The sequence below is a fragment of the Engystomops pustulosus genome, chromosome 5 (genome assembly GCF_040894005.1).
Source record: "Engystomops pustulosus chromosome 5, aEngPut4.maternal, whole genome shotgun sequence".
Lineage (NCBI taxonomy): Eukaryota > Metazoa > Chordata > Amphibia > Anura > Leptodactylidae > Engystomops > Engystomops pustulosus.
This window is the reverse complement of record NC_092415.1, coordinates 7,547,216-7,572,646: the sequence shown is the minus strand read 5'-3', so window position 1 is coordinate 7,572,646 and position 25,431 is coordinate 7,547,216. Positions and strand designations below refer to the sequence as shown.

Below are 25,431 nucleotides of genomic sequence, written 5' to 3'. Positions count from 1 at the left end.
GGAGATAGATAGATAGATAGATAGATAGATAGATAGGAGATAGATAGATAGATATGAGGTAGATAGATAGATAGATAGATAGATAGATAGATAGATATGAGAGATAGATAGATAGATAGATAGATAGATAGATAGGAGATAGATAGATAGATAGATAGATAGATAGATAGATAGATAGATAGATAGATAGAAGATAGATAGATAGATAGATAGATAGATATGAGATAGATAGATAGATAGATAGATAGATAGATAGATGATAGATAGATAGATAGATAGATAGATAGATAGATAGATAGATAGATAGATAGATATGAGAGATAGATAGATAGGAGATAGATAGATAGATAGATAGATAGGAGATAGATAGATAGATAGATAGATAGATAGGAGATAGATAGATAGATATGAGGTAGATAGATAGATAGATAGATAGATAGATATGAGAGATAGATAGATAGATAGATAGATAGATAGATAGATAGATAGATAGGAGATAGATAGATAGATAGATAGATAGATAGATAGGAGATAGATAGATAGATTGATAGATAGATAGACAGATAGATAGATAGACAGATAGACAGATAGATAGATAGATAGACAGATAGATAGATAGATAGATAGATAGGGCCACATTTATCACTTTTGTGCGCCTAAGTGTAGTAGTTGCGCCTAAATTCGGGCGCACTGTTTTCCAGAATTATCACAAGCTACAACCATCTGTGATAAGGTAATTTCCTGCCTCTTATTAATCACTTTACTTTAACACAGTTTAGGCGCAGTTTAGGCGCAGTTTAGGCGCAATGTTAGATTCGGGCACTTACATGTGATCCTGCTACAAGCTCCTCTCTGCTTCTCCCACAGCCCAGAATGAAGATAACTCTCACAGCAGCACCCAGGTGTGTGACACCCTGCACCCAGTGACCTCCTCAGCAGCACCCAGGTGTGTGACACCCAGCACCCAGTGACCTCCTCAGCAGCACCCAGGTGTGTGACACCCTGCACCCAGTGACCTCCTCAGCAGCACCCAGGTGTGTGACACCCAGCACCCAGTGACCTCCTCAGCAGCACCCAGGTGTGTGACACCCTGCACCCAGTGACCTCCTCAGCAGTGGCTTCTCCTGGAGGGGATCCCCCAGTGCTGGTCTCCTGCTGCACCCCTGTAATTCTGCACAATATCCCCCTCAGACACTGTGCAGAATTACATGGGGGACACTTGTATGTAGTATCTGCAAACTTGTGCAAGCTTCTCTTCTCTCTTGCTGTGAGCTCAGCGTTTTGCAGAATATTTAGTAAATAGAAGGTGATGAACTGTAAATAGAGTCTGCAGCTCCTGTCTGTAATGTATCTAATGTATCTATTATATGTTCCAGTGTCTGTAATGTATCTAATGTATCTATTATATGTTCCAGTGTCTGTAATGTATCTAATGTATCTATTATATGTTCCAGTGTCTGCAGTGTATCTAATGTATCTATTATATGTTCCAGTGTCTGCAGAGTATCTAAAGTATCTATTATATGTTCTAGTGTCTGCAATGTATCTAATGTATCTATTATATGTTCTAGTGTCTGTAATGTATCTAATGTATCTATTATATGTTCTAGTGTCTGCAGTGTATCTAATGTATCTATTATATGTTCTAGTGTCTGCAGTGTATCTAATGTATCTATTATATGTTCCAGTGTCTGTAATGTATCTAATGTATCTATTATATGTTCCAGTGTCTGTAATGTATCTAATGTATCTATTATATGTTCTAGTGTCTGTAATGTATCTAATGTATCTATTATATGTTCCAGTGTCTGCAGAGTATCTCATGTATCTATTATATGTTCCAGTGTCTGTAATGTATCTAATGTATCTATTATATGTTCCAGTGTCTGCAGAGTATCTAATGTATCTATTATATGTTCCAGTGTCTGCAATGTATCTAATGTATCTATTATCTGTTCCAGTGTCTGGCTGAGCTTTGCTGCTAGAAATGAGCTCTTCTGCAAAGGGGCTCAGTGCTTTCTTCTCAGATAACGCCACCTTCAGGCTGGAGTGTTTTTGCGCCCGTTTTTGCGCCTAAATGCAAAAGTCGCACGTGATGAATATCATTAGGCGCAGCAAAACATCTGGAATTGAACGATAGATGAGGGAAAGGTGGTTATTTTAGCTGCGCGGCTAATTTGACGTTTAATCGCAAAAATGGCGCAAAAACGGTGCGCCTAAACGAAAAGGCGCAAAAACAACAGAAAAAACTAGTGATAAATGTGGCCCACAGATAGATAGATAGATAGGTAGATAGATAGATGTCTCAAAAAAGCTCCATTGCAGAGCAGGTGGAAATAACCATAAATTACAGACATGTGATAAATCAACTTTCTTCTTTTTTTGGTATTAAAATATTGGTAAAAAAACTCTGTGGGGCTCATTTACTTACCCGGTCCTGTCGCGATCCAGCAGCACGTTCTCCGACGAGGATTCGGGTCTTCCGGCGATTCACTAAGGTCGTGCGCCCGATGTCCTCCAGGTGTCGCTGCTGCGCTGAGGTCCGCCGGAGTTCACCAAGCTATCCTGGGTGCAGGTAAGTGCGTGTCAAGCGACACATTTAAAAAAAAATACTGCGGTTTTTGCGAATCCGTCGGGCTTTCCGACGGCCACGGCCCTGATTTCCGTCGCATACATGCCACAATCCAATCGCGTGCGCCAAAATCCTGGGGCAACTCGGCGCAAACCGGTAATTTTCGGGAAACCCGTCAAAAAAAAGAGCGATTCGGACCCTTAGTAAATGTGCCCCTGTGTATTCGGCTCTGCACACGTTGTGGATTACCATGTGAAAAATCTGCATCCAATAAGTGCTGTTTTTATGTGCGGTTTTCATGCATTTTTTCCACATGCATTTTTTTTCCTCTGTTTTTTCCCCATCCCTTTTGGCAGAGGGAATTCTACATGAAAACTGCACATTGATGCAGATTTTCACTCTCCTATAGATTTCAATGTAAAAAAAAATGCGTACAAAAATACATGATGATTATTTAGTTTTCTGCACTGAACGATTTTCTCAAAGAAAAAAAAAAAGCTTTGTCTATAAGACTTTTTCCAAATCCCATTCACTTTAATGCTCCTGTATTTCGCGGTGGAATTTCTGCACCACAATCTGTGTGTAAAATCCACATGGAGTCCGCAAGGTGCAGATAGTACTATGGTTTTCTGATGAATTGATTAAAATTTCAAAAAACCTTTGTTTAAAAAAAAAAAAAAAAAAAAATTATTTTGTAACTTCATGTTTATTTGTATATAAACAATATATATAAACACATTGGGGCTCATTTACTTACCCGGTCCAGTCGTGATCCCACGGTGCGTTGTCCGACGAGGATTCGGGTTCTGCCGGGATTCACTACGGTCCGTGCGCCCGATGTCCACCAGGTGTCGCCGGAGTTCACCTTCTTCTCTTTGGTGCATGTAAGTGCGTGTCAAGCAACACAAATTCTTTTTTAAATACCGCGTTTTTTCCCGAATCCGTCAGGTTTTCCCACGGCCACTCCCCCCATTTCCGTCGCTTGCAAGCCAGCGTGGATGCAAAACAATTCAAAAACCCGGGGCAATTCACGGAAAAGCGTCCCAAATCGGAAATATTCGGGAAACTCAGCGATTGGCCCCTTATGAAATGAGCCCCATTTTGTCAAAAGCATCAAAAACATCAGTAGCATCAGGAACATCAGAGGTATCAGATGCAGGCAGCTGCTCCTTATGCTTTTTAATAATTTTTTTGTTTTAAAATTGATGCTTTTAAACTGAAAACAATTATGATAGTGTAACAATACAAAGTATCATAATACGGGGTTGATCACATAAAAACCCCTCCCTTGCCCCTCCCCCTTGCCTGGACACACCTGTCACTCAGCAGGAGGGAGGTCTCCAGTGGTTTCAGTCTCCATATAAGGGCAATGACCTCACTAGGAAACCACCTAATACATTGACAACAGCCAATCACTGTCGTCTGCTGAGGAAGACTCCTCCCTCTGCATTCAGGGGGGAGGATCAGGCAGCTTATCGCCCTCTATACGCAGACAGTGATGCGTCAGTGATATAAAGTGTAAGGACACGTGGCTGAGCCCCACAAGTTCTCCTTATAATGTATGTGATAAAGGAGCGGTGACCAGGTACAGGACATCTCTATATACAAAGCTGAAACTGTATTATTATCATTAAGACATTAAATTCTAAACATTTTTTGATTCTTAAACTTAAAAAATCCACCCCCCAAAAAATACCATTAGTCTAAAAAATGTTCCTAATTGTTAAATGTCGTCGGCTGAAGCAGATTTATAGGATTTTTTCTCATTGAGACTTTGTACAAAAAGTTGCAAAGATATGAAGTCTCCAAAACAAACCACAGAGCAGGATCACATCTATCTAAGCAAATATTAGCATTAGACAAAAATGGCGCAAAGTAGAGACATTTTAGACGCAAATAAGGAAAACGTAAGATAACTCTGCCCCTTGAGGCGATGGTGACCTGTACCTGAGACGTGATGGAGGAGATGTCAGCGGCGTGATCCAGGAGAAGTCGGATGATCCTCACATCCTCCTCCTCACTGTGGATCATGTCTCTGCCCAGAGCTGCCGCTAAATGTAGAGGGGTCTCCCCTTCCTAAAGTCAAACACAAAGAGCCATAATATCAGCCAATGTCAAGTGCTTACATCCCTGTCAGTAGATTGTAGATTTATATTCCCGAATTTTACTGGAAGATGTGTCACTGCTGTGCTCTGTGCTCTCTGCAGCCAGTGTTATGTATTGTCCCTGGAGAGATGTGTAATCAGACCTCACACTGCTGTGCTCTGTGCTCTCTGCAGCCAGTGTTATGTATTGTCCCTGGAGAGATGTGTAATCAGACCTCACACTGCTGTGCTCTGTGCTCTCTGCAGCCAGTGTTATGTACTGTCCCTGGAGAGATGTGTAATCAGACCTCACACTGCTGTGCTCTGTGCTCTCTGCAGCCAGTGTTATGCATTGTCCCTGGAGAGATGTGTAATCAGACCTCACACTGCTGTGCTCTGTGCTCTCTGCAGCCAGTGTTATGTATTGTCCCTGGAGAGATGTGTAATCAGACCTCACACTGCTGTGCTCTGTGCTCTCTGCAGCAAGTGTTATGTATTGTCCCTGGAGAGATGTGTAATCAGACCTCACACTGCTGTGCTCTGTGCTCTCTGCAGCCGGTGTTATGTATAGTCCCTGGAGAGATGTGTTATCAGACCTCACACTGCTGTGTTCTGTGCTCTCTGCAGACAGTGTTATGTACTGTTCCTGGAGAGATGTGTAATCAGACCTCACACTGCTGTGCTCTGTGCTCTCTGCAGCCAGTGTTATGTACTGTCCCTGGAGAGATGTGTAATCAGCCCTCACACTGCTGTGCTCTGTGCTCTCTGCAGCCAGTGTTATGTACTGTCCCTGGAGAGATGTGTAATCAGACCTCACACTGCTGTGTTCTGTGCTCTCTGCAGACAGTGTTATGTACTGTCCCTGGAGAGATGTGTAATCATACCTCACACTGCTGTGCTCTGTGCTCTCTGCAGCCAGTGTTATGTATAGTCTCTGGAGAGATGTGTAATCAGACCTCACACTGATGTGCTCTGTGCTCTCTGCAGCCAGTGTTATGTACTGTTCCTGGAGAGATATGTAATCAGACCTCACACTGCTGTGCTCTGTGCTCTCTGCAGCCAGTGTTATGTAATGTCCCTGGAGAGATGTGTAATCAGACCTCACACTGCTGTGCTCTGTGCTCTCTGCAGCCAGTGCTATGTATTGTCCTTGGAGAGATGTGTAAGCATCCCTCACACTGCTGTGCTCTGTGCTCTCTGCAGCCAATGTTATGTATTGTCCCTGGAGAGATGTGTAATCAGACCTCACACTGCTGTGCTCTGTGCTCTCTGCAGCCAGTGTTATGTAATGTCCCTGGAGAGATGTGTAATCATACCTCACACTGCTGTGCTCTGTGCTCTCTGCAACCAGTGTTATGTACTGTCCCTGGAGAGATGTGTAATCAGACCTCACACTGCTGTGCTCTGTGCTCTCTGCAGCCAGTGTTATGTATAGTCTCTGGAGAGATGTGTAATCAGACCTCACACTGCTGTGCGCTGTGTTCTCTGCAGCCAGTGTTATGTATTGTACCTGGAGAGATGTGTAATCAGACCTCACACTGCTGTGCTCTGTGCTCTCTGCAGCCAGTGTTATGTATTGTCCCTGCAGAGAGGTGTAATCAGACCTCACACTGCTGTGCTCTGTGCTCTCTGCAGCCAGTGTTATGTATTGTCCCTGGAGAGATGTGTAATCACACACCTCACACTGCGGTGCTCTGTGCTCTCTGCAGCCAGTGTTATGTATTGTCCCTGCAGAGAGGTGTAATCAGACCTCACACTGCTGTGCTCTGTGCTCTCTGCAGCCAGTGTTATGTATTGTCCCTGGAGAGATGTGTAATCAGACCTCACACTGCTGTGCTCTGTGCTCTCTGCAGCCAGTGTTATGTACTGTCCCTGGAGAGATGTGTAATCAGACCTCACACTGCTGTGCTCTGTGCTCTCTGCAGCCAGTGTTATGCATTGTCCCTGGAGAGATGTGTAATCAGACCTCACACTGCTGTGCTCTGTGCTCTCTGCAGCCAGTGTTATGTATTGTCCCTGGAGAGATGTGTAATCAGACCTCACACTGCTGTGCTCTGTGCTCTCTGCAGCAAGTGTTATGTATTGTCCCTGGAGAGATGTGTAATCAGACCTCACACTGCTGTGCTCTGTGCTCTCTGCAGCCGGTGTTATGTATAGTCCCTGGAGAGATGTGTTATCAGACCTCACACTGCTGTGTTCTGTGCTCTCTGCAGACAGTGTTATGTACTGTTCCTGGAGAGATGTGTAATCAGACCTCACACTGCTGTGCTCTGTGCTCTCTGCAGCCAGTGTTATGTACTGTCCCTGGAGAGATGTGTAATCAGCCCTCACACTGCTGTGCTCTGTGCTCTCTGCAGCCAGTGTTATGTACTGTCCCTGGAGAGATGTGTAATCAGACCTCACACTGCTGTGTTCTGTGCTCTCTGCAGACAGTGTTATGTACTGTCCCTGGAGAGATGTGTAATCATACCTCACACTGCTGTGCTCTGTGCTCTCTGCAGCCAGTGTTATGTATAGTCTCTGGAGAGATGTGTAATCAGACCTCACACTGATGTGCTCTGTGCTCTCTGCAGCCAGTGTTATGTACTGTTCCTGGAGAGATATGTAATCAGACCTCACACTGCTGTGCTCTGTGCTCTCTGCAGCCAGTGTTATGTAATGTCCCTGGAGAGATGTGTAATCAGACCTCACACTGCTGTGCTCTGTGCTCTCTGCAGCCAGTGCTATGTATTGTCCTTGGAGAGATGTGTAAGCATCCCTCACACTGCTGTGCTCTGTGCTCTCTGCAGCCAATGTTATGTATTGTCCCTGGAGAGATGTGTAATCAGACCTCACACTGCTGTGCTCTGTGCTCTCTGCAGCCAGTGTTATGTAATGTCCCTGGAGAGATGTGTAATCATACCTCACACTGCTGTGCTCTGTGCTCTCTGCAACCAGTGTTATGTACTGTCCCTGGAGAGATGTGTAATCAGACCTCACACTGCTGTGCTCTGTGCTCTCTGCAGCCAGTGTTATGTATAGTCTCTGGAGAGATGTGTAATCAGACCTCACACTGCTGTGCGCTGTGTTCTCTGCAGCCAGTGTTATGTATTGTACCTGGAGAGATGTGTAATCAGACCTCACACTGCTGTGCTCTGTGCTCTCTGCAGCCAGTGTTATGTATTGTCCCTGCAGAGAGGTGTAATCAGACCTCACACTGCTGTGCTCTGTGCTCTCTGCAGCCAGTGTTATGTATTGTCCCTGGAGAGATGTGTAATCACACACCTCACACTGCGGTGCTCTGTGCTCTCTGCAGCCAGTGTTATGTATTGTCCCTGCAGAGAGGTGTAATCAGACCTCACACTGCTGTGCTCTGTGCTCTCTGCAGCCAGTGTTATGTATTGTCCCTGGAGAGATGTGTAATCACACACCTCACACTGCGGTGCTCTGTGCTCTCGGCAGCCAGTGTTATGTATTGTCCCTGGAGAGATGTGTAATCAGACCTCACACTGCTGTGCTCTGTGCTCTCTGCAGCCAGTGTTATGTATTGTCCCTGGAGAGATGTGTAATCAGACCTCACACTGCTGTGCTCTGTGCTCTCTGCAGCCAGTGTTAGGGATTGGCCCTGGAGAGATGTGTAATCAGACCTCACGCTCCTGTGCTCTGTGCTCTCTGCAGCCAGTGTTATGTATTGTCCCTGGAGAGATGTGTAATCAGACCTCACACTGCTGTGCTCTGTGCTCCCTGCAGCCAGTGTTATGTATTGTCCCTGGAGAGATGTGTAATCAGACCTCACACTGCTGTGCTCTGTGCTCTCTGCAGCCAGTGTTAGGGATTGGCCCTGGAGAGATGTGTAATCAGACCTCACGCTCCTGTGCTCTGTGCTCTCTGCAGCCAGTGTTATGTATTGTCCCTGGAGAGATGTGTAATCAGACCTCACACTGCTGTGCTCTGTGCTCCCTGCAGCCAGTGTTATGTATTGTCCCTGGAGAGATGTGTAATCAGACCTCACACTGCTGTGCTCTGTGCTCTCTGCAGCCAGTGTTAGGGATTGGCCCTGGAGAGATGTGTAATCAGACCTCACGCTCCTGTGCTCTGTGCTCTCTGCAGCCAGTGTTATGTATTGTCCCTGGAGAGATGTGTAATCAGACCTCACACTGCTGTGCTCTGTGCTCTCTGCAGCCAGTGTTATGTAGTGTCCCTGGAGAGATGTGTATTCAGACCTCACACTGCTGTGCTCTGTGCTCTCTGCAGACAGTGTTATGTATTGTCCCTGGAGAGATGTGTAATCAGACCTCACACTGCTGTGCTCTGTGCTCCCTGCAGCCAGTGTTATGTATTGTCCCTGGAGAGATGTGTAATCAGACCTCACACTGCTGTGCTCTGTGATCTCTGCAGCCAGTGTTATGTATTGTCCCTGGAGAGATGTGTAATCAGACCTCACACTGCTGTGCTCTGTGCTCCCTGCAGCCAGTGTTATGTATTGTCCCTGGAGAGATGTGTAATCAGACCTCACACTGCTGTGCTCTGTGCTCTCTGCAGCCAGTGTTAGGGATTGGCCCTGGAGAGATGTGTAATCAGACATTTGTCTATGTTGTGAATAACTGTAGTACTATGAAATATGTAACTTTAATTTTTAGCGGAGAGAACTGTAACAAAGGATAAGCTCAGTGCAGAAGGTTAAAGGAAATCTACCATCAGGGACGTTACTCATAGATCCGGGCACCGGGACTGTGATCTCTTCTTATATTTGTTATCCATGGCTTCCTTCCTTCTAAAAAAAAAACTTAAAACATTATGCTTATGAGGCAAAAAAGCTCTTGGGGTGTTACCAGAGCCCCTCTGTGATTTAGCTTCACAGGCTGTTACACAGTGCTGAGAAAGCAGGGCGAGGGGAGACAGTGTATCATTAGCATAATTTACAATGTTGATATTAGAAGGAAGGAGGCCATGGAGAACAGATGTCAGAAGATCCCACAGTCCCGGTGCCCGGGGCTCTAAGTGCTGGTTTATCCTGATGGATTTTGATGGGAGATTTCCTTTAAGAAAAGAGCAGTGTGAGGTCATGTGATCACATCCATTAATCAGATATTTGGGAGGACCCTGGTTCCATGGATACTGACTTACCTGGTTGGGTTGGTTGACCCAGGCGGCAGCCTCGTCTGGGCTCCGCTCACTGGTCAGATGGTGGAGAATGACCTCCAGGATGGGCAGGTGGCAGTGCCGGACGGCCGTGTGCAGGACGCTCTCTCTCGCCTCGGATGACAAGATCACAAATACAAATTTACTCCCTACTGGAACTTTACCTGAAGGCAGCTACAAAGTATCAAATGGTGTAACTAATTCACTATCTATCATATATAAATGTGATATTTGGGGTGCACATACTTTTTGATGCATAGTAGATCCAGGACAACTCAGGAGGTGACAAGAGGATAACAACCAACAAAGAAGTACAAAGCAGAAGGAATTGGAAAATGAAGCACCTGTGACTGACGTGTGACCTCCCCGCCCTCCTCCATCAGAGCCCGGATCATCTTGATGTTACCGAACTGAGCAGCAACATGCATCGGGGTCTCACCGTCCTGACAACGAGAAGGGAGAGCAAGTAATGTCATGTATGTACACAGTTACTGCACCTGCAGAATAGTGAGTGCAGCTCTGGAGTATAATACAGGATGTATCTGAGTGGGGTGGTTTGTTATTAGAGGGTGTGGGGTGGGTTTATGTATATTTATAGTCATTTATGTTTATTTGTGGGTGTGGCTTGTCTTATTGTTTATTGGTTTGGTTGAGGATGTGATAATCGGTTGGGTGGGGGTTGTGGTATTTGGTGTTATTCATTTCGGTGTATTGTAAGTTATTGTTTTGCTAGGAGTGAATGTGGCTGGACCAGCAGGTAAGATTGTATATATTGTATATTATGTTTGGTTTGTATTGTTATGTTTTTTTTTTACTTTTATATAAAATAAAAGATCTACAGGATGTAACTCAGGATCAGTACAGGATAAGTAATGTCATGTATGTACACAGTGACTGCACCAGCAGCAGAATAGTGAGCGCAGCTCTGGAGTATAATACAGGATGTAACTCAGGATCAGTACAGGATAAGTAATGTCATGTATGTACACAGTGACTGCACCAGCAGCAGAATAGTGAGTGCAGCTCTGCAGTATAATACATGATGTAACTCAGGATCAGTACAGGATAAGTAATGTCATGTATGTACACAGTGACTGCACCAGCAGCAGAATAGTGAGTGCAGCTCTGGAGTATAATACAGGATGTAACTCAGGATCAGTACAGGATAAGTAATGTCATGTATGTACACAGTGACTGCACCAGCAGCAGAATAGTGAGTGCAGCTCTGGGGTATAATACAGGATGTAACTCAGGATCAGTACAGGATAAGTAATGTCATGTATGTACACAGTGACTGCACCAGCAGCAGAATAGTGAGTGCAGCTCTGGAGTATAATACAGGATGTAACTCAGGATCAGTACAGGATAAGTAATGTCATGTATGTACACAGTGACTGCACCAGCAGCAGAATAGTGAGTGCAGCTCTGGAGTATAATACAGGATGTAACTCAGGATCAGTACAGGATAAGTAATGTCATGTATGTACACAGTGACTGCACCAGCAGCAGAATAGTGAGTGCAGCTCTGGGGTATAATACAGGATGTAATTCAGGATCAGTACAGGATAAGTAATGTCATGTATGTACACAGTGACTGCACCAGCAGCAGAATAGTGAGCGCAGCTCTGGAGTATAATACAGGATGTAACTCAGGATCAGTACAGGATAAATAATGTCATGTATGTACACAGTGACTGCACCAGCAGCAGAATAGTGAGTGCAGCTCTGGGGTATAATACAGGATGTAATTCAGGATCAGTACAGGATAAGTAATGTCATGTATGTACACAGTGACTGCACCAGCAGCAGAATAGTGAGTGCAGCTCTGGGGTATAATACAGGATGTAACTCAGGATCAGTACTGGATAAGTAATGTCATCTATGTACACAGTGACTGCACCAGCAGCAGAATAGTGAGTGCAGCTCTGGTGTATAATACAGGATGTAACTCAGGATCAGTACAGGATAAGTAATGTCATGTATGTACACAGTGACTGCACCAGCAGCAGAATAGTGAGTGCAGCTCTGGAGTATAATACAGGATGTAACTCAGGATCAGTACAGGATAAGTAATGTCATGTATGTACACAGTGACTGCACCAGCAGCAGAATAGTGAGTGCAGCTCTGGAGTATAATACAGGATGTAACTCAGGATCAGTACAGGATAAGTAATGTCATGTATATACACAGTGACTGCACCAGCAGCAGAATAGTGAGTGCAGCTCTGGAGTATAATACAGGATGTAACTCAGGATCAGTACAGGATAAGTAATGTCATGTATGTACACAGTGACTGCACCAGCAGCAGAATAGTGAGTGCAGCTCTGGAGTATATTACAGGATGTAACTCAGTCTAGATGTATTTGTACTCACTGCTTGTTCCATGTTGACATCGGCTCCACTTTTCAGCAGAATCTCAGCCACCTTCTCTCCATCTTTTATTCTGGCTGCGATGTGTAACGGTGTTTCTTGGTTCTGAGGGATGACAATCTTTTGTAAGGTCATGCACAGTGTTACTATATAAAGACTAATTACTATACAATAACATTTCTGGAGCTTTCTGATCCGAACTCTGCAGAACCAGAGGTAACTGTATTATAGTCTGAGCTTTGCCCTTTGGTTTCCTTGCATGAACATGTTTGGGAATCTCCAATGTAAAAGGTCAAAGGCCATAAGATTTTCTTTACCAACCATGTACAGGCGGTCCCCTACTTAAAGGGAACCCGTCACCACTATTTTCACAAATACAGGTAGTGGCAGGTTCCTATAGAGCTCTAGTAACTATCTGACCTCCTGCTTGTAGCTAAAAGTAGTTTCCCTCAGATCCCCATAAAATCAGAGTTATAATCTTGCCTGGTATCTATGCAGCTTTGGAGCGAGTCCACGAGGGGCGTGGCCTAATGTCATGTGACCAGGGTGACATTATCAAAGGTCCTTGAGCTACTTAAAGGACACCTGTCATCAGGTCTCTGCCACTAGTCCTGTCACCTCTACCTGTTGGAGCAGCTCACAAGGATCCCATCCCAGTCTTTATCTAGTTATTTCATACATTATTCATTGTAAAATCATCTATTCTTTATTATGTAAATGAGGCTGGTCACATGGTCAGAGGCAGTGATGTCACCCCTGTTACCCCTCCCCTCTCCTCCCCCTGCTCATGTCTGTGTGTAATGTATAGTAAAGCATTGCTAGTGTGTGTGCTGCATCTGCTGACATGCTGCATCCTCCTAATACACAGGTGAGAGACACAGACATCAGCTACACAAGTACCTGACATGTTCTGCTGTAACATGGCTGCCTGGAGCTGCTGTATATCTCCTAAACACACACACACACACACACATGCACACACAGGCTGCAGGGGGCGTGGCCACCAGCACCAGGAAGCACATCATTATACAGCCTCACATCATTATACAGGCTGTCAGTCATGCACTAGGGGTGTGGCTGTGCCTCCCACTCATGAATAGAGTGGACAGCTTGAATATGCTAATGCTTCATTGGACATTTCACAGGTCATTTGCATACAGCTTTAGGACCTCATTGCTTAGGGTTACAGGCATGTAGAGGGACAATGAAGGGATAGAGGCAATGCTCTCTAATGGCAGTTTATGAAAATATATTTAGTTTAGGGGGGTTATTTTGCATGACGGGTTCTCTTTAATATGAAAACTGTACCCCATGTACATATCTGACCACATAAAACAATCACAGCAGCCTCCATGGACTTCTACTCCTCTCCATGCAGGCTGCTGTGATTTCATGTGATAAAATATGCTGTGATTTCATGACATATATGCTTAGTGTACAGTTCCTAATGCAACAAAAGCTATAGGACCTGTGATGATGTCACCCTGGTCACATGACATTATAGCAGCATACAGAGATAGGGATGGAGAGGAGCTGCTGGATTCAGCCCGGGGAGGCCACGCCCACCTGGACTCGCTGTAGCCGTGCTTAGTTACCAGATAAAACTATAAAGTTGAATATATGGGAATCTCAGGGGCATAATTTTTAGCTACAAGCAGGGTGTCAGATAGTTACTAGAGCTCTATAGGAACCTGTCACTACCTGCATTTGTGAAAATAGTGGTGACGGGTTCCCTTTAAGGACACTCGACTTACAGACAACCCCTAGTTACAGACGGCCCCCTCTGCCCACTGTGACCTCTGGTAAAGCTCTATGGATGTTACTATAGTCCCAGGCTGTAATGATCAGCTGTAAGGTGTCTGTAATGAAGCTTTATTGATAATTCTTGGTCCCATTACAGCAAAAAGTTTTGAAAATCCAATTGTCACTGGGGCAAAAAAAAAAATTTGTCCGGAGCTACAATTATAAAACATACAGTTCCGACTTACATACAAATTCAACTTAAGTACAAACCCAAGGAACTTATCTTGTACGTAACCCGGGGACTGCCTGTATTTGCATTATAACATGACTGCAGGGTCTGACTACACAGGGGGTGTTTGTAGTCTGTAACCATAGAGACACTCAGGTCTGCATAGGAGCTTACAACATATTAAGATCATTTTGGCTCAATTTTCCTGTTTTTGATGCTCTGAAGACGTAGAAGACATTTGGCATCTTATAAGGTTTTCCTTTACCCCCTCAGAATGTATTTAGAGGATGATGGGAGTCGTAGCTTTACAGCAGTCACAGAACCTAAAGTTGATCGTTGTCTGATTTGTGTAAATGAAAAGGAGCTTAAAGGGGATGGGACTCCATCTGTATATAAGACATTGGGGCAGATTTACTTACCCGGCCCATTCGCGAACTAGCGGCGTGTTCTCTGCAGTGGATTCGGGTCCGGCCGGGATTCATTAAGGCAGTTCCTCCGACTTCCACCAGGTGGCACTGCTGCGCTGAAGTTCCCCGGAATGCACTGAAGTTCACTGGCCTATTCCTAGTGAAGGTAAGCGCGGTGGTTTTTCCGAATCCGTTGGGTTTTCGTTGCGTGCATGCCGGCGCCGATGCGCCACAAGCCGATCGCGTGCGCCAAAATCCCGGGGCAATTCAGGGAAAATCGGCGCTAAACGGAAATATTCGGGTAACACGTCGGGAAACCACGAAAGGGGCCCTTAGTAAATGACCCACTTGCTTTGTTTTATGATATTAGCAAAAATAAGTAAATCCCTGCCCCCAGCGTATTGGAGAAGTGCTTCTCCCCTCACCTCTTAATGTCTCGTAAATGAAGGACATAACGCGTAGCGCTCGTGTCTCTACCTAACCTATAAAACCGTCTCCTCCAGTGATACAATCACAATGATACATTGGGGCACATTTACTTACCCGGTCCAGTCGCGATCCAGCGGCGGGTTCTCCGACGCTGATTCGGGTTCTGCTGGGATTCACTAAGGTCCGTGCGCCGATATTCACCAGGTGTCGCTGCTGCGCCGAGGTCCGCTGGAGTTCACCTGCTTTTTTCTGGTGTATGTGAGTGCTTGACACAAATGGCTTTTTAAATTCTGCGGTTTTTCCAAATCCTTCGGGTTGTCCGGTGGCCACGCCGATTTCTGTCGCGCGAAAGGCGGCGCGATTGCGCCAAAAAACGATCGTGTGCGCCACAATTCCGTGAAATACAGCGCAAAGAGAAAATATTTGGGAAAAACCCGACGGATTCGCGGCTACGGACCCTTAGTAAATGTGCCCCAGTGTATCGGAGGGCGGAGCTACATCGCCATCATGTGGCCGCACAAGGTAAAAACCACCAAAAATAGTGAAATGGGATAAAAACCACTAAGCTCTTTTCCAGAACTTTGTAAATTGTGGTCATTTTTCAGAAGCAGTAACCTAATCGATGTGTTTTTCTTAAATTTATTATCTTGTCGGTAATAATCGGTATGAATGAAATCCTTAAAGGGATTGTTCAGTTTGCACAATCACCTTTCAGTCAAATTGGTAAGAATTTGTTCAACTGACCATAGAATGTCCTGGTGTTTGCAACCACAGTGATCATATGTCATGTGATCACTGCAGGAGAAATGAAGTATTACACAGTTTTCATGTAGATCAATGGGTTGTCTATGTTGTGCACAGATATGATCTATCCTCCTGATAGAGATGTTGTCTGATCCTAAGGATCTAACTTTATCTTTATATTCTTACCTTCCCTCCTTTTGGCTGAACCTGAGCTCCGAAGCCGAGCAGCGTCTGCACCACCGGTGCTTTACAGTTCTCCACGGCAATATGGAGCGCAGTGTAATTCTCCTTTGTCCTAGCGTCCACTTGCGCCCCCTTCTGGAGCAGAGCCTTCACCACAGCAGAGTGCCCCCTTCTGGCCGCTGCATGGAGGCACAGTGCCCCTGACTGTGGGGGGACAGATGACAATATGTATCAGTATACAACACCAATATCAATAGTTACAATCACAATTCTCATGTTGGAGGGGATACAATTCCATATTTTCATTAAAATGGCCACTACTGGGCTTCTCTGTGATGCTTCTTGGATCAGAACATGCTGGGATAGGTGGTGGGGGGGGGGGGGGGGGCATTTCAGATCCACAATTTCATAATTTTGCTGACATACTTAAAAAATTTGCCTTTAAAGATACCAGATGTCTTTCTGTAGAGCAAGTATATTAAAAAACAAACTCAATCCATCTTCATTTCGATTCCGCAGGGGTGGGGCTTATCATTTAGCCCTCCCCCAAGCAGCTTTTCTGCAATACATCAATACATTTTGCAGTTTCTGATGACAGGATTGAAATCTCTTCTACACACGTTTTCTTCCTAATCCTTCCTGGTTCCAAATGTGGAAATCAGATGAAAATGTGTAGATCAAGAGTTCACTTCCTGGCGCTGACATACCTACCTTATTGGGCATATGGAGCAGGACGCCCTTCTTCAAGAACGCGAGCGCGGTTTCTGGATGTCCGCACTGCGAGGCGATGTGCATAAGAGTGTCGCCATCCTAAGCCAAAGAACAGGAGGGAATATGAGAGAGGTTCAGGGCAGGATTTTGGCTGCCCATCTGCAGGAATTTGGGGGACTTAAAAGGGGAGGAGTCTCAGATGATAGGAGTACAGCAGCCAGGAAATAAGTGGGAGGAGCCTCAGATGATAGGAGTGCAGCAGGCAGGAAATAAGTGGGTGGAGTCTCAGATGCAGAAGTGCAGCAGACAGGAAATAAGTGGGAGGAGTCTAATATGATAGGAGTGTAGCAGGCAGGGAATAAGTGGGAGGAGTCTAATATGATAGGAGTGCAGCAGGCAGAGAATAAGTGGGAGGAGTCTACAACTCACCTTAGTCCTTGCTAAAACATTGGACCGAAACTTGTCTGTGAGGATTTCCACAATCCCAGTGTGTCCTCTCTCCGCAGCGATGTGCAGGGGGGATCTGTCCATCTACACAAAATACAGAGAATACCTGAGATTTAAGTAGCACAGGAGACAAATCTGTGCCCTTCATCTCATTTTTTCCAAATTCTGCTTTTTTTCTAATTGTTTTCGGAAAGAGCAGCCAGTATTTACTACGGAGCTGCATCAGCTGGAAAAGGACGACTGAGCGGAGGAAGCGCCGCCTGAGACAAATTTCTCACCTCGCCCCATGTAATGTTACTGGAGTTTGATATCTAAGCCATGTATGTGTGATACTGTCTGCAGGAATGTGTATGTGTAAGTTATTGAAGGCTGCTATTTGTAATACTGTATCTAATCCCTGCATGTGCGTATCTAAGGCTATCACACAATGGGGGTCATTTACTAAGGGCCCGATTCGCGTTTTCCCGACGTGTTACCCGAATATTTCTGATTTGCGCCGATTGTACCTGAATTGCCCCCGGATTGTGGCGCATCGGCGCCGGCTTGCGCGCGACGGAAATCGGGGGGCGTGGCCAAACGAAAACCCGACGTATTCGGAAAAAACCGCCGCATTTAAAAAACGAAAAAGTGTCGCTTGGGAAGCACTTACCTTCACCTGGTCCGAGGTGGTGCATTCCGGCGCGTTGAGATGATTTTCAGCGCAGCAGCGCCACCTGGTGGACGGCGGAGGAACTACCTTCATAGATCCCTGCCGGACCCGAATCCAGAGCAGAGAACGCGCCGCTGGATCGCGAATGGGCCGGGTAAGTAAATCTGCCCCAATGTGTTGAGCCAGATGTCATGACCTTCTCTGTGGTGGTCATGAGATAAAGAACCCCAGTCACTGCAGGGTCTGTCACCCCTCTCCTTTATGATATCAGTATATACCCCACTACAAGAAAGTATATACTGTATACAGTATAACACAGACTGTGATATAAGGAGCCGCCACACGTTACCTCATCTGTCAGGTTGGGGTTGGCTTTACATTGATGAAGGAACTTCACAGTCATCTCATCACCTTCCCAGGCCGCAACGTGTAGAGGGGTCTGACCCTCCCCCTGCGCAAAATAATACATTGATAAATCACAGATACTTCTACAGATAGATATGAAATAGATAGATAGATATAACATGGAGAGATAGATAGATACAGAATAGATAGATATTAGATATAATACATACTGGTGGATAGGTAGATGAGATCACTTACATTCTGGACGTCCACTGAAGCTCCATATTCTACGAGGAGTTTGGCTATATCCACATCTCGCTTTCTACAACATGTGTGAAGGGCGCAGTCCCCATATCTCTGTTGTTGACAGGCGGAACAAACATTAACCCATTATATCCTGGATCCATCAGTCACTGCCAATTTATAGCTACAATGTAGCAGATTGGACAACTCTAGTTGTGGCTTAGAAAATGCCCCGATGTGTTTGTACTATCCAGGAGGAGAAATCCCAGCCAGACCCGAATCCAGCGCAGAGAACGCACCGCTGGATCGCGAATGGACCGGGTAAGTAAATCTGCCCCAATATTACATTTCAGATTCAAGCAACATAATCAATTGGCCAATAGTGAACGTCTTTGGTTCCTAAAAAAGGATGTTGAACGCCATAAGGAGAATAGATCAAGAAGATAAAAATGGAGAAAAATCAGAAAAATATGAAGTGAGCAGCAAACAGATAAAGTGCAGATGGAACCATCAGATTTTCACGGGATTGGAGAAACTTCGGCCATTTCTGACACCTCTCTTGTAAGTGTAAGGACGCAGACGCGGCGTCTTTGTAGATTCCGTGTTTAATTCCGCCAGAATGAAAAGTCACTGATGACAAATGATTAGTAGGCGCAGAAAAAACTTCTGCACAGATAGGATAAATGAGGGAAACAAGGGGACTTTTGAGGTGCCGCTAGTTTGGTGTTTAGTTGCAAAACTGGTGCAAAATGGTGCAAACCCCCCAGCTGACCCGAACAGCCGCCACTCTGGACACCCAAACAGCAAGTAACATTATGGGGCAGATTTACTTACCCGGTCCTGTCGCGATCCAGCGCCACGTTCTCTGTGGAGGATTCGGGTCTTCCGGCGTTTCACTAAGGCAGTTCCTCCGACGTCTACCAGGTGTCGCTGCTGCGCTGAATACACTGGAGTTCACCAAGCCGGGCCGGGTGCATGTAAGCGCGTGTCAAGTGACACTTTATTTTAAAAAATACGTCTGTTTTTCCGAATCCATCGGGTTTTCTTACGGCCACGCCCCCCGATTTCCGTTGCGTGCAACCCGGCGCCGATGCGACACAATCCGATCGCGTGCGCCAAAATCCCAGGGCAATTCATGGTAAATCAGCGCAAATTGGAAATATTCGTGTAACCCAGATTCGGGCCCTTAGTAAATGACCCCCTATATGTATTTCTATGTATATGTATATATATATATTTATATATAGCTGTGTGAGGGCTTATTTTCTGTTATTTCTTATTCCATGCCATGTACTGGGAAGCTGGACAAAAATGTGGTGAAATTGGCGGAAAACGCATTTGCATCGCTGTCTTGTGGGCTCAGATTTGTAATACTTTCCCTGTTCGCTCCAAATGATTCATCTCCTTTATTCTTTGGTTCGGTCCGATCACAGTGATACCAAATTTATAGGTTTTATTGTGTTTTAATACTTTTTCGATAATTAAAACAATGGGGAAGATTTATCAAGTGTCTGAAAGTCAGAATATTTCCAGTTGCCCATGGCAACCAATCACAGCTCCCCTTGAAAATATTCATGAGCACTGTTAAAATGAAAGCTGAGCTGTGATTGGTTGCCATGGGCAACTGGAAATATTCTGACTTTCAGACACTTGATAAATCTGCCCCAATGTGTACGAAAAAAGAAAATAGTTTCGCCATCTTCTGACGCTAATAACTTTTCATACTTTAGTGTCCGGAGTTACTTTTTGCTAAATGAGCTGACGTTTTCATTGCTACCATTTTGAGGACTGTGCGACATTCTGATAACTTTTTATTACATTTTTATGTGATGTAAAAGTGGCGTTTCGGACATTCGGCTATTTTCCGTTAAGGGGTTGGCCGACGGTATTAACCATTTTTATATTTTGATCGGGCATTTTGGGACGCAGCATTACCCAACGTTTGTGATTTTTACTGTTTATTTAGTTTTATATCAGTTCAAAGGAAAGGGGGTGATTAGAATTTTTAGGATTTTGCAGTATGTGGTATTTTTACATAGGATTCATTACAGTGAGAGCCACTGGCGCATTGTAATGAATCTCCAGAAGCCATATAGCAGACCCGAGGCTGTCATGGCGTCCAATCGCTGCTCCCCGATGATGTCACGGGGAGCAGCGATATCAACAAAGATTAAATCAATGCTAACACCATTCGTGGGTATTAGCAGTGGGTGTTTGCTGCAATATGCAGCGAACCAAACCTCTGTATGAAGATGGCTCACCCCGTGTGTACGGCGCATGTGAAGGAGATATAAGTATATATATATATATATATATATATATATATATATATATTTTTTTTTTTTTTATTTCAGGGGAAGGAGGGCCCCATGCAGAGGTTTCCCATGGGGCCCAGCCTCTCCTAGTTACGCCACTGCACATGCGATACTGTCCCTAAAGAGGACACAGCCGGCTCTGCTGGGGTCATCGGAACCGGATTGGGAGACAGTCGGACTGGAGACTTATCATGTAAAGTTTGACAGAATTGTGTCGCACGTCCCATGTTAAAGATGCACCAAAAAAGTTGGTGCACTCTGCCGGAGCAGTGCAGGGGGCACCAGATTCATGAAGAACATGCACCAGAGATCATGAATCTGGCGCCCCTTGCACATTACACGGGACACTGCACATAGTGCACACTACACATAGTACACAGGACACTGCACATAGTACACACTGCACATAGTACACACTACACATAGTACACAGGACACTGCACATAGTACACACTGCACATAGTACACAGGACACTGCACATAGTACACACAACACAGTACACAGAACACTGCACATAGTACACACTACACATAGTACATAGGACACTGCACATAGTACACAGGACACTGCACATAGTACACACAACACATAGTACACAGGACACTGCACATAGAACACACAACACATAGTACACAGAACACTACACATAGTACACCCTGCACATAGTATACACTACACATAGTACACAGAACACTACACATAGTACATAGAACACTGCACATAGTACACAGGACACTGCACATAGTACACAGAACACTACACATAGTACACAGGACACTGCACATAGTATACACTACACATAGTACACAGAACACTGCACATAGTACACAGGACACTGCACATAGTACACACAACACATAGTACACAGAACACTGCACATAGTACACAAGACACTGCACATAGTACACACAACACATAGTACACAGAACACTACAGACAGTACACAGAACACTGCACATAGTACACAGAACACTACACATAGTACACAGAACACTACACATAGTACACAGGACACTACACATAGTACACAGAACACTGCACATAGCACTTAGTAAATGTGCCCCATCAGGTTGCTGCCTCCTGCTGTCTCTTACCTTGCTTGTCACTCTGAGCTGGGCTTCTGTGTGAGAGGAGAGCAGCTCCTTACATATCCCAAGGTTTCCGGACTCTATAGCCAGAAGCAAAGGGATACAACCGTCCTGGGGGGAGACATCACAAGCAATGAACACTTACCTGCACTGTGCGGAGGAGTGTGATAGAAGGTAAGACGAACTATCTCATATCTATCTATCTCATGTCTATCTCCTATCTATCTATCTCATATCTATCTCATATCTATCTATCTCATGTCTATCTATCTATCTATTTCATATCTATGTTATGTATCTTATATCTATCATCTATCCATCTATCTATTTCATATCTATGTTATGTATCTTATATCTATCATCTATCCATCTATCTATTTCATATCTATCTATTGTTATGTATCTTATATCTATCATCTATCCATCTATTCTTCTACCTTGTATCCTCATCTATATTTTCTATCTATCTCTCATATTGATTTATCCTTTATATATTTGCTGTATGTCCATCTATCTTTATACTATCTCTCTCTCTCTCTCTCTCTCTCTCTCATATCTATCAGTTTCTTTATCTATCCATCTCGTACATGACCACTGGTGATAGAATGATCCATACCTTGTCCTGCGTTAGTCTGGCTTCCTTGTGAGAGGCTCTTAGCAATGTCTGGATGACACTGATGGCCCCGGTGGCTCTCTGGGCTGTGTAGTGCAGCGGGAGCTGATCCTTTGGCTGTGGAGGAGATAATAGATAATTGTGGATAGACCTGAATACATCTTCATTATGAGGGCAGGACCACATAGAGACAACCAGCGAGGAGAACATGTTACACACTGAAAGTGTTCCTCTGTAGTAACTGAAAATCCCAGTATAAGAAATCCTCCCCCTCTCACCTGTACCTGGGGACAGTCTCCTCTCACACTGCTCCCCCTCTCACCTGTTCCTGGGGACAGTCTCCTCTTAGCCCTTTCACATTGCTCCCCCTCTTATCTGTACCTGAGGACAGTCTCCTCTCAGCACTCTCACACTGCTCCCCCTCTCACCTGTACCTGGGGACAGTCTCCTCTCAGCACTCTCACACTGCTCCCCTCCTCACCTGTACCTGGGGACTGTCTCCTCTCAGCACTCTCACATTGCTCCCCCTCTCACCTGTACCTGGGGACTGTCTCCTCTCAGCACTCTCACACTGCTCCCCTTCTCACCTGTACCTGGGGACAGTCTCCTCTCAGCACTCTCACACTGCTCCCCTTCTCACCTGTACCTGGGGACAGTCTCCTCTCAGCACTCTCACACTGCTCCCCTTCTCACCTGTACCTGGGGACAGTCTCTTCTTAGCACTCTCACACTGCTCCCCCTCTCACCTATACCTGGGGACAGTCTCCTCTCAGCACTCTCCCACTGCTCCCCTTCTCACCTGTACCTGGGGACAGTCTCTTCTTAGCACTCTCACACTGCTCCCCCTCTCACCTATACCTGGGGACAGTCTCCTCTCAGCACTCTCACACTGCTCCCCTTCTCACCTGTACCTGGGGACAGTCTCCTCTCAGCACTCTCACACTGCTACCCCTCTCACCTGTACCTGGGGAAGTCTCCTCTCAGCACTCTCACACTGCTCTACTTCTCACCGGTATCTGGAGACAGTCTCCTCTTAGCCCTTTCACATTGATCACCCTCTCATCTGTACCTTGGGACAGTCTCCTCTCAGCACTCTCACACTGCTCCACCTATCATCTCTAACTGGGGACAGTCTCCTTTCAGTACTCTCACGCTGCTCCCCTCTCACCTGTACCTGGGGACAGTCTCCTCCCAGCACTCTCACACTACTGCCCCTCTCACCTGTACCTGGGGACATTCTCCTCTCAGCACTCTGACATTGCTCCCTCTCTCACCTGTAACTGGGAACAGTCTCCTCTCAGCACTCTCACACTGCTCCCCCTCTCACCTGTACCTGGGAACAGTCTCCTCTCAGCACTCCCACACTGCTCCACCTCTCACCTGTACCTGGGAACAGTCTCCTATCAGCACTCTCACACTGCTACCCCTCTCACCTGTACCTTGGGACAGTCTCCTCTCAGCACTCTCACACTGCTACCCCTCTCACCTGTACCTGGTTACCGTCTCCTCTCAGCACTCTCACACTGCTCCCCTTCTCACCTGTACCTGGGAACAGTCTCCTATCAGCACTCTCACACTGCTCCCCCTCTCACCTGTACCTGGGGACAGTCTCCTCTCAGCACTCTCACATAGCTTACCCTCTCACCTGTACCCGGGAACAGTCTCCTCCCAGCACTCTCACACTGCTCTCGCTCTCACCTGTATCTGGAGACAGTCTCCTCTTAGCCCTTTCACAATGCTCCCCCTCTTACCTGTATTTGGGGACAGGCTTCTCTCAGCACTCTCACATTACTCGCCCTCACACCTGTACCTGGGGACAGTCTCCTCTTAACACTCTCACACTGCTCCCCTCTCACCTGTACCTGGGGACAGTCTCCAGTCAGCACTCTCACACTGCTCCCCTCTCACCTGTACATGGGGACAGTCTCCTCTCAGCACTCTCACACTGCTTCCCCTTTCACCTGAACCTGGGGAGAGTCTCCTCTCAGCATTCTCACACTGCTCCCCCACTCACCTGTACCTGGGGACAGTCTCCTCTCAGCACTCTCACACTGCCCCCCTCTCTCACCTGTACCTGGGGATAGTCTCCTCTCAGCACTCTCACACTGCTCCACCTCTCACCTGTACCTGGGAACAGTCTCCTATCAGCACTCTCACACTGCTCCCCTCTCACCTGTACCTGGGGACAGTCTCCTGTCAGCACTCTCACACTGCTCCCCCTCTCACCTGTACCTGGGAACAGTCTCCTATCAGCACTCTCACACTGCTCCCCTCTCACCTGTACCTGGGAACAGTCTCCTATCAGCACTCTCACACTGCTCCCCTCTCACCTGTACCTGGGGACAGTCTCCTGTCAGCACTCTCACACTGCTCCCCCTCTCACCTGTACCTGGGGATGGTCTTCCCTCAGCACTCTCACACTGTTCCCCCTCTTACCTGTACCTGGGGACAGTCTCCTCTCAGCACTCTCACACTGCTCCCCCTCACCTGTACCTGGGGATAGTCTCCTCTCAGCACTCTGACACTGCTCCCCCTCTCACCTGTACCTGTTGACAGTCTCCTCTCAGCACTCTCACACTGCTTCCCCTCTCACCTGTACATGGGGACAGTCTCCTCTCAGCACTCTCACACTGCTGACCCTCTCACCTGTACCTGGGGACAGTCTCCTCTCAGCACTCTCACACTATTCCCCTCTCATTTGTACCTGGGGACAGTCTCCTCTCAGCACTCTCACACTGCTCCACCTCTCACCTGTACCTGGGGACAGTCTCCTATCAGCACTCTCACACTACTCCCCACTCACCTGTACCTGGGGACAGTCTCCTCCCAGCAGTCTCACACTGGAGTTCTGGCCCAAGTAATTCTGAACACCTCGCTGGGCTTTCCCATCTCAGATATCCAGGTAATAGGGTCATTCCATGGTCCCAGTATCTCTAGGACAGTACTGCTATATGCCACCCCTAGTTAGGCTGTTTGTCCTGCACATGTCTATTATTTGCAGAACTGTATGTCCAAGGGTTAAATGTTTTTTTACATTATGATTGTAACATATTGTAACCTTCCTGAAGCTTAGCAGGCTTCCCATTGGTTGGCACCCTAGGGTGTCTAAACAGAGCAAGTCTATACATTTTATTCT

At 45.9% G+C, this 25,431-nt stretch overlaps 1 protein-coding gene across 2 annotated transcripts in view; it reads right to left on the bottom strand.

Moving 5' to 3' along the window:
• LOC140132387 (uncharacterized) overlaps nucleotides 1-25,431 on the bottom strand; it is an 84,500-nt gene that overhangs the window by 49,894 nt on the left and 9,175 nt on the right. The window contains exons 4-14 of one of the 2 annotated variants that reach the window (XM_072151098.1): nucleotides 22,299-22,412; nucleotides 21,689-21,793; nucleotides 18,294-18,392; nucleotides 18,040-18,141; nucleotides 17,024-17,125; nucleotides 16,595-16,693; nucleotides 15,887-16,087; nucleotides 12,152-12,253; nucleotides 10,122-10,220; nucleotides 9,763-9,891; nucleotides 4,520-4,648 (exon numbers count right to left, since the gene is read on the bottom strand). In XM_072151098.1, coding sequence (XP_072007199.1) covers nucleotides 4,520-4,648; nucleotides 9,763-9,891; nucleotides 10,122-10,220; nucleotides 12,152-12,253; nucleotides 15,887-16,087; nucleotides 16,595-16,693; nucleotides 17,024-17,125; nucleotides 18,040-18,141; nucleotides 18,294-18,392; nucleotides 21,689-21,793; nucleotides 22,299-22,412 — 1,281 coding nt within the window. Of the gene's footprint in view, nucleotides 1-4,519; nucleotides 4,649-9,762; nucleotides 9,892-10,121; nucleotides 10,221-12,151; nucleotides 12,254-15,886; nucleotides 16,088-16,594; nucleotides 16,694-17,023; nucleotides 17,126-18,039; nucleotides 18,142-18,293; nucleotides 18,393-21,688; nucleotides 21,794-22,298; nucleotides 22,501-25,431 lie in introns of those variants that run through there. The other variant, XM_072151097.1, reaches the window with a different exon arrangement.